This window comes from Musa acuminata, chromosome BXJ1-9 (genome assembly GCF_036884655.1).
Source record: "Musa acuminata AAA Group cultivar baxijiao chromosome BXJ1-9, Cavendish_Baxijiao_AAA, whole genome shotgun sequence".
NCBI lineage: Eukaryota > Viridiplantae > Streptophyta > Magnoliopsida > Zingiberales > Musaceae > Musa > Musa acuminata.
In genome coordinates, this window is record NC_088335.1 from 37493807 (window position 1) to 37503334 (window position 9528).

Here is a 9528-nt window from a genome sequence, read left to right on the forward strand (position 1 = left end):
AATAACGATACACGCTTTGGTAAATTCTTAATTCAGATATTTCACCCATATTAGTAGGGGCTTTTATTTTGTATAAATTGCCCAAGTTTTATTATCTGCACCTCTTTGTCCATTTCTTGGACCTCTTACCTACTCATCAATGTCGTAGATGGATAGCAGTCTGTCTGATGGTCGCAAGAGTCAAATCTTTTGATGATGCAGTAGGTACACAGTCACACTTGGATGAATTCATTCGAACAAAGCAGACCATGAGTCGATGGATGAACACACACTAATACGATGGATCCTTCATATTTAGTATCAGATACAGAAACATTATTTCTGTGACTTCAAGCAACCGGCAACAAGCCGTAACAATCATCTACTTGATGAATTCCATGACCCAAGTCTCCGCAAACACATGAGAAGCTTTGAACCCTGGGAACCCGGCTTCCGTTGCCAAGGCCTTGAACTCCTTCTCAGTCCTCTCTTTCCCACCAACGCAGTAAACCAGCATGGCAAGATCCAATTGAAAGACAGCTTGAGCATTTGCAGTCGGCTCTGGGACTGCTGGAAGCACATGTTCCACCACAATTATCTTTCCATGTTGTGGCAACGCTTTCCAACAGTTTTTCAATATTTTCATACAGTGTTCGTCGCTCCAGTCATGAAGAATCCACTGCAAGTTTTGAACTTGCTCAAGTTTAGCTCTCTCAACACATATCAAAAACACGATTTAATTGTACAGTCAAGGTTGAGTTCTTTTAGCGGGATTTGCACTGAAATCCCTAATCATTTTGAAATAGACCCTCATGAACGATCACACATGCCAATCTAATTCTGTGTTCATTCTGTCACTAATTCTTTTAGTGATAATTTTTCAAGTCTTAATGACAATATTTGTTCGTGACTAACGGTTTTTTTTCTTTTATAGTTTCTCATACGACAAGAATGAAACGATTGGGATTTATGGCTTGGGACGGAAGACATATAATTTGATATCATTTTGAATAATTTGTGATTTAGATGGTTGACCCCAACTTTGTCAACCATCATTCTTTGTTCTTTTTGACTTTTGACCCTTAGTCCGTGTTATAGCGTTGTTAGTTTATGAAGAGGGCTTTTTGTTATCATGAGTTGTACCTCTTTTTTTTCTTTTGGCTTCAACGATGCATGTAGCTACTAGAAATATTAAGAAAAATAGATAAAGAAAACAAAGAGCAAGGTCAGCCTATCGGATATTAAGCCAGAAAGGATGAGAAGTCCTGACCTTCAAGAACACGGCGTCTCCGCTCGGAACAGTTTCGAACATGTTTCCGTGGACGTGTTTAACACCTGCAAAGAAACCATGGCATGCCATCAACGTAAGCCCAAATATATAACGATACAATAATAATTCTTCTTTTTCTTTATAGGCAGGTTGCTGTTCATGATGGAAGAAAGCGGAGACCTGGCAGGGGCTTGGCACCGGAGATGACATGGGGCAAGTCGTAGTTGATGCCCTTGATGTGTCTGTGCCTAGAGGTAATCATCTGGAGGGTGGCACCGTCGTTGCCACCGACATCTACGAGCACCTCCACGTCATCGAAACCACCGTAGACGCGGAGCAGATTGTTGACGATGACGCTGGAGTGGCCCCTCATGCCAGCGTTGAACACCTTGTTGAACCGTGGATCTGTGCCTATGTAATCGAACACCGGCATCCCGTAGGCGGAGTTCAGAGGGACGACTCCCTCCAACACGGAATCTTTTAGATAGTACCTGCCATCAATCCTTCTCAGTATTTTCGCTCGGCAAATGAAAGAAGAAAATATATGAAGAATTAATGGTCTCAACTCTATGCTTCGCCTTCTAAATTACCATGCATCCACGAAGACCTTATCCTGATGCACCAATGCCATATCAGCCAGTGACACACCGCCTTCGTTCTTTGTCAGGTACTTGCAGATGGGAGCCGCGCCGTACCTCCTCGAAGGGTGGCCATCCGTCCCTGTGTGGACGGTGCTGCAGCTGACCACTCTGTTAGCCGCGAGCAAGCGGAGTATTCGGTCCACCGTGGTGGCCGCCTGCGGGTTCTTGGTCGGCAGCCGGGCGGCGATCTCAACCGGACTCAACGAGGCCTCCGGGCCGGCCTCCACGATGATGTCGAGGAGCCGGAGCTCGATCGCGGCTTTAAGGGTGAAGGGAAGGACGCAGCTGCTCACCAACTGCAAGGCGCGCGCGCCTGCCTCCTCCTCCTCCTCGAGCGTCAGCTGCTGAATGTTATCGGTGGATGCCATACTACTAGTTAGCTAAGGTTGCAGAGGAAATGATGATGGAGTATGAGACGAGGAGGAAGGCTACTTAGCTTGGAGTGTTGGAGAGGGGGATGTTTTCGTTGGGATTTATAGAGTGAGATTCCTCTCTAACTGTAGCGTTAGTTTCATCCATGGGATAAATAATTGGAGCGGATCCCAATTCATGATTATGGATCTCGCGTGCTGATTCCGTGATCTTTCTTGTTTATCTCACGTGTTCTATGTTTTGCTCGATCAAGTGGATACACCAAGTGCGCAACGACTTTGTTCTTCTTCCTTTCCAAGCCACACAGCTAGATTTTGTATCTTTTCTACCCATCCTCCGTTCCCATTGCATAATATTATCAGTACTTTTTGGTATTATTTTCTATAGAAGTTTAATTATTCTCGGTCCTCTTTACTATTGATAATTTTTTACTATTAACAATCACTTAAAAATAATAAAATATAATATTAAAAAATTTTAAAATATGATTATAAATGGTAGTAAAAGGTTATAAATAGGAATTTTCTTTCCAATATTATACTAGATATAGAATTATATAATACATAAAAGTATTTCTCATTGAACTCTTATGCTGCCGTCACAGTTTATCAATATTGGATTGAGAAGTATGCTTTGCAATTTTTGAAAGACAAGTTATTTGGAGGATAAAGAATTTATGTTAGAAAAAGATTTTTATTAAAACAACATGAGACACCAAACGTCTCTTTCTCGCCTTTGGTTTTTTTCAGTTGAGCAGCTATTGCATGATATAATCCTTTTTCTTCTCAAATTAAATTAGATTTATCAATATGAATGCAATGTTCACTCGTAGAACAAATGATTGAAAAGGAAAAGTGGCAGCAGTGGGACTTTTCAATCCTTTTTCGATTGCTTAACGCAACGTTTGCGCCATAACCCAAAGAAATTGAAGAGGAATTCAGCAGAACATCTTCTTGATTGAATCTAGTCATGTAACCTTTAATTTGAACAATTAAGAGTTCTAGTTGAGACCGAGTATGGTGATGGACGGCTTCGTAGAAATGATACCAAAAGACGAAGAAAGCAGTGACGGTGGAAGTTTTTTTGTCAAGTTTCAGCTGAACATATATTCCTTTAACAAAATATATAAATATATAGAGTCATGTATCACATTTCACAATCCATTTTCTGATTATTTAACTATGATATGAGTCATGTTACGTCACTTTCATACTGACCTGTATATGTTTCACCTCAGATGGTGGTGGAGCCAAATATGAAAACTTTGTAATGAGGATAGTAAATTATTCTTTATTAAAATAAAAAAAACAAACCACGTTTATCACATTGATTGAGGTGGTTCCCGAGTCTCCCTTGACCACGCGTGAGGCTTTCAAAGGAGAACACTTGGCTTACCTGCACTTCCGATAAGCCCATCTATAATTTGATAGAAAACAAAGTTACACTTACATGGCTAATTAGCATGCATAATAATAATTGGCGTGACGTAATTGTCTCATAGGCGATATATGAAAAGGATCTGTAGATTATTATTAGGTGTTTCACAGTTAATAGAAATAAATTTAGTTAAAAGAGAGAATTCAAATATTTCTCCTGAAAAAAATAATCGTGAACTTCTATGATTTAAAGAAAGAAGAGAGAGGTTATACCAGGATAAAAATGATCATGAAGATTGAGGTTCTATAGGTTATAAAATTAAAAATTAGTAGTAAATTTGATAGATTATATATTACAAAGTAAGTTTATGAATGTAGCTATCAAAATTGATTCATGTAACTCGTATCTATGGTTCTATCAATATTTAAGATTTTTTATGATCAATTGTTATGGTTTTATCAATATTTAAGATTTTTTATGGTCAATTGTTGATAGATTGAGCCAAAAAAATATAAAACAAAATATTGACCTCCATAATTAAATTCCTTTAAATTTTCCTATCTGTCCTTTTCTTTCATTTTTTTCTTATCAAAATGATAAGAAACTAACAATCAAAAAAAAAAATCTAGACATTAACTTAGGAAGGGAGAAGAATTTCAAAACTAATACTAAAAGAAAAAACCTATAGATTAATAATTAAAAAAAAGCTAGAAAGTCGATGTAAGACATAATGTTATGTGATAACTCTCGACCAATATTTGTAGAGAAAAATCAAAATTTTTAATATTTATATGTATATATATATATATATATATATATATATATATATATATATATATATATATTAGTTATAAAGCCCTGAGTTATCTCCAGCATAATCCCCTCGTATAACTCTTTACATAAACATAAAAAACTCTTCTCTCAACTCTCTCTAAATCTACTTGAGATAACTCTTAGGAGCACTTAAAGTGTCTTACTGTTTCCTCTTACAAAAATCTTAAGACTCAACATTTATTTATAAAAAGAAATCTTAATTCATCAAGAAGATTTAATCTAATTATAACTCTCCCAATTAGTTTGAATACAATCAAGACTCTTAAAAATATTTACAAATCTTAATAATCTCCATCTTTGTGAATATTTTCTCATATTTTGCCTTTTGTAAAACTTAAATCATTGGCTTGAAAAATTCACTATACCTCTAGAAATTGAATTAGATCATAGTCCAACACCTGATTCTAATAAGCTCACTAATATTTCATGTGTAGTTGGAAACAAATCAATGGCACTACTTAATTTCATAGAGAGACCTCAATCTCACTAACTTCTGACACTAGAATTTTCTCCTCACAACTATTTGCATCTTAGAAACTATGAATATTGCTCTTGATTTTCTTTATTGTGATGAATCTTGCTACCATAGGTACGTATCATCCTCTCTATATACAACTTCTTTCCAACCCTTTAAGGTCTTTATTGTACTTTTTTTTAGCTAGTATAATCCTTGATGCAATCTTCCTTTCATCAATACCATGCCAACTTTGGATAATCTCTAAAACTCTACTGCCAACCTTATAGCTATAACTCTGGAACCCCTATAGAGTTCCAAGGAGGTCGATCCCCTAAAGAGATCAACCCCAAGTTAGAATATGCAAGGGTTCTAACACCTGCCTTTGAGCAGCAACTTGGAGGGAGGAACCCCTATAGAGTTCCAAGGAGGTCGATCCCCTAAAGAGATCAACCCCAAGTTTAAAATCTACAAGGGTTCTAACACCTAATATTAGAGCAGCATTCTTGGCGTCTCGCTGCCCTTCTACAGCCATCTATCAACCCTCCACAACCATCCAAAGCAATTCCCACAATTGCTTAAAAGATCGTCGCCGAATTCCGCCATCATCTCCACCACCGCGGATCATCCTTTTATCTCCCCGTGAATTGCAACAGGTTCTGGTTTCCTACCTTACTGCTGCTGCAATTTAGTTATCCTTATTTGAAAATCCCAAAAAATTTATTCCTATACTGCTGCATATACTTTTCGTCATAAAGATTTCATCTCTACGACAAAAGATACATTGCAGAATTCCAACCGTATAGCACCGTCTGTTTAATCTTGCTACTGTGTTTTTTCTATCCAAATTTCTATGAAATTTTTATGACATCTTTGACACTTCCTAACAGTGGATTTCCCTTTAGTTTCATCGAAAAATTCTTAATATAAAACACTGATCTTTTACGTCCAATCTGCTATACTTAAAAATCTGTGTTGCAGAAAATTTCAGCCACATATTGTTTCCTTAACCCATCTATTTGCAATCCTTTTTTAATGAAATTTCTTATACACTTCATAGATCATCTTGGCTTTGATCTAAGATTGATCTATTAAGAAAATTTATCTCAAAAAATGATTTTATGTTGCTGTAAATTTTCATCGTATCCTGCTGAAATTTTTCGACGAGAATTCTGCAATTGCAACTTGCACCAATTTCCTTGCTGTTATACTGCCAAAATTTTCTTGATTAAATTAGATATCCTTGCTGTCATATAAACTGTGATTTTGCTATCAATTCCCTCCTCAATTCTCTCAAGTTTTTGGTGGAAATTACATCGAGAAACCTTTGTTTCTTCGATGACAATTCTACTCTTACAAGACAGCACATACTTGCTGCAACTTCCACTGTTTTTATCAAACCTTTGCTACCATCTACCACAAATCCAAAACTTTCATCTACAGCCCTAAAACTCCACCAAACCACACCCTCAAATTGCACCCAAAATAGCCACAAAACAAGCCTAAACCGTAGCCTACATCTACCAATCCACCAACCCTTTCGACCATCATCTCTCTCAACCTATACACGCCTTTAACCCGATAACAAAAGAGAGATCTTAACATCATAGATTTGGGGGCTTATACTATGGCATCTGAGGAGGTAATCAATGCTAAATTCGAAGCCTTGGAGGTGCGAATGGAGGATAAGATTCGGACGCTCTTTACCGAACTCAGATTGGGCCGACCACTAAGCCCGAAGAAATCACATCAAGGAGAGAGCTTTGCCCAATCGCACCAAGCCCAAAGATATGACTTCCAAGAGAGGGGAAGCTCTATGACTAACCTCAACTATCCATGCATGAGAGTGGACTTCCCTAGATGGGAAGAAGGAGACCCGATTGGTTAGATCTCGCGTGTGGAAAGATATTTTCGGTACCACAAAACCGAGGATGCATCTATGGTGAAAATTGTAGCTATACATCTTGAAGGGGATGCTATACAGTGGTTTGACTAGTTTGAACATACTTATGGAGTCCTTTCATGGCGACAATTCAAAGAAGGACTGCTGATCCGCTTCAGACCAACCGATTACGAGAATATTGACGGACAACTAGCAAAGATCCGACAAACCTCCACCATTCAGGAGTACCAAACCAGGTTTGAAAGGTTATCTAATCAAACTCATGATTGGTCTCAAAAACAGCTATTGAGGACCTTTATTAAGGGCTTGAAACTGGAGATCCGAGGAGAAGTTAAAGCGCGACAACCGTATACGCTTATGGCAGCCATCTCTTTCGCACGACATCAAGAGGAGCAATTGAACTATGAAGCTTGGAGGACTAGGGTTACTCCTCAACCAGCAATATTGAAGCCCTCAACCCCCTCTACTATCAACCAAGTCCCTACACCAAAGAGGTTAACAAGAGAAGAGCTTCGGGAGCGATATGCGAAGGGGTTATGTTGGCATTGTGACGAGCCGTGGAGCCTTGAGCATCGCTGTGGTAAAGGGAGACTTCTTATGATTGAACCAATAGAAGAAGAGGTTATTGAACATCCAGAAGAGAGCCTTGAACATGAAGAAAAAGATGCAGAAGAAGAGCCATAACCGACTGAAGTTACGGTACATACACTAGCCGGCTACTCAAACCCGCAAACGATGAAAGTTGGAGGCCTTCTCAAACAACAACCGATCAATGTTCTCATCGACATGGGCAGTACTAATAACTTTCTAAACAGTAAGGTTGCTGTCCAGATGGCTTTACATATCGAGAATTGCAGTAGGTTTGACGTTAAGGTCACCGATGGACAGATTTTGAATTATGATCGTAGGCGCCCGTAGGAGAAACTATTGCTGGAGGAACGAGAGATAATTGCAGATTTCTTCCTTCTCCCTCTTTACAATCATGAGGCCATGCTTAGAATTAAATAGTTGACAACATTAGGTGATATTTCCTGGAATTTTATGAAACTAATTATGAAATTTTACAGTAAGGAGAAACAGGTGACATTGCACGGGAAACGTGGGAGCGACATAACAACGATTTGCACACAACAAATGGAGAAGGTTTTGCATAAAGTATGCAGCAGCTTTTTGGCACAACTTGAGCAGCAAACTAAGGGAGAGACAACAGAATTTGAAGATCCAAATCTACTTCCTTTGCTTGCTGAATTTTCAAATATATTTGACGAACCACGCAACCTACCTCTTACCCGTCGGTATGATCATTGTATAACGATCCTTCCAGGCAAATCTTCAGCAAATGCTCAGCCATATCAGTATCTACATCTCCAGATGGATGAAATAGAAAGGATTATAAAAGAGATGCTTGAAACAGGAGTTATTCGGCCAAGTTGTAGCCTCTATTCCTCACCGGTGCTACTTGTATGCAAGAAGGACGGAACTTGGCGGATGTGCATCGACAACCGAGCTTTAAATGACATCACCGTCAAGGACAAGTACCCAATACTAGTGGTGGATGAACTTCTTGATGAATTAAAAGGAGCTCGAGTCTTTACGAAGTTGGACCTCCGATCCGGTTACCACCAAATTCGGGTATGTGACGATGACATTCTAAAAACTGCATTTCGCACACATAATGGCCATTATGAATTCTTGGTAATGCCTTTTGGACTCACTAATGCTCCTTCAACCTTTCAAAGTCTCATGAACGATATTCTTCGAATCTTTCTTCGTAAATTTGTGCTGGTATTTCTCGATGATATTCTCGTTTACAGCCCTTCTCTTGAGACTCACTTTTAGCAATTATGGATTGTTTTGACAATCCTTCGGGAGAATACTCTTTTTGTAAACCAACCAAAGTGCAGCTTTCTTCAGCAAAAAGTAGAGTACCTTGGGCATACAATATCAGAAGAATGAGTGGCGGTAGACCCAACAAAAATTGAGGTAATACAAGGCTGGCCGAAACCTACAAACGTGAAATTACTACGGGGGTTCCTTGGACTAATGGGCTACTATCAAAAATTTGTTAAGGACTATGGGAAGATCAGTGCACCACTCACTTCTTTACTGAAAAAAGATGCTTTCCAATGGTTGGACAAAGCCTCTGCTGCCTTCGACAAACTTAAAGCAGCCATGATAACGACGCCGGTGCTTGCACTACCAGATTTCAATAGACCCTTCATCATTGAGGCCGACACATCTGGAGTCAGAATTGGAGCTGTTCTCATGCAAGATGGTCGACCACTCGCATACACTATTAAGGCATTATCTCCCTCCCATCAAAATAAGTCAACATATGATAAGGAGATGCTTGCCATTGTGCGCGCAACAACGAGGTGGAGACTCTACTTGATTGGTAGATGATTTTAAACAGACCATAAAAGCCTCAAGTACTTTTTGGAGCGAAAGATATCATCCCCTGAGCAGCAAAAATGGGTAACAAAACTTCTTGGATTTGATTATGAAATAACTTACAAAAAGGGAAAAGAGAATATTCTTGTAGATGCACTTTCGCAACTACCAGAGCAAGGTGAAGTTTCGGCCGTTTCACTTCCGACCAGCAACTTCTTAAGGATATTAAGATGGAATGCCAAGAAGATTCAGAGACTAGTAAGATTATAAAAAATTTGGAGGAAGCACCTAGCTCCGCGGCTCATTA

General features: G+C 38.8%; 1 protein-coding gene across 2 annotated transcripts; it reads right to left on the reverse strand.

Moving 5' to 3' along the window:
- Nucleotides 1–257: 257 nt before the first annotated feature.
- LOC135593485 (flavone O-methyltransferase 1-like) lies at nt 258–2346 on the reverse strand. 2 transcript variants are annotated; one of them, XM_065083573.1, is made up of 4 exons: nt 1840–2346; nt 1430–1740; nt 1250–1314; nt 258–546 (listed from the first exon to the last, which is right to left on the reverse strand). In XM_065083573.1, exons 1-4 carry the CDS (start codon nt 2256–2258, stop codon nt 358–360), a joined length of 984 nt encoding a protein of 327 aa, XP_064939645.1. In that variant the 5' UTR covers nt 2259–2346; the 3' UTR covers nt 258–357. The 2 variants fall into 2 exon arrangements, with proteins under 2 accessions (XP_064939645.1, XP_064939644.1); XM_065083572.1 differs by having other exon boundaries at nt 258–658.
- Between the last annotated feature and the right edge of the window lie 7182 nt (nt 2347–9528).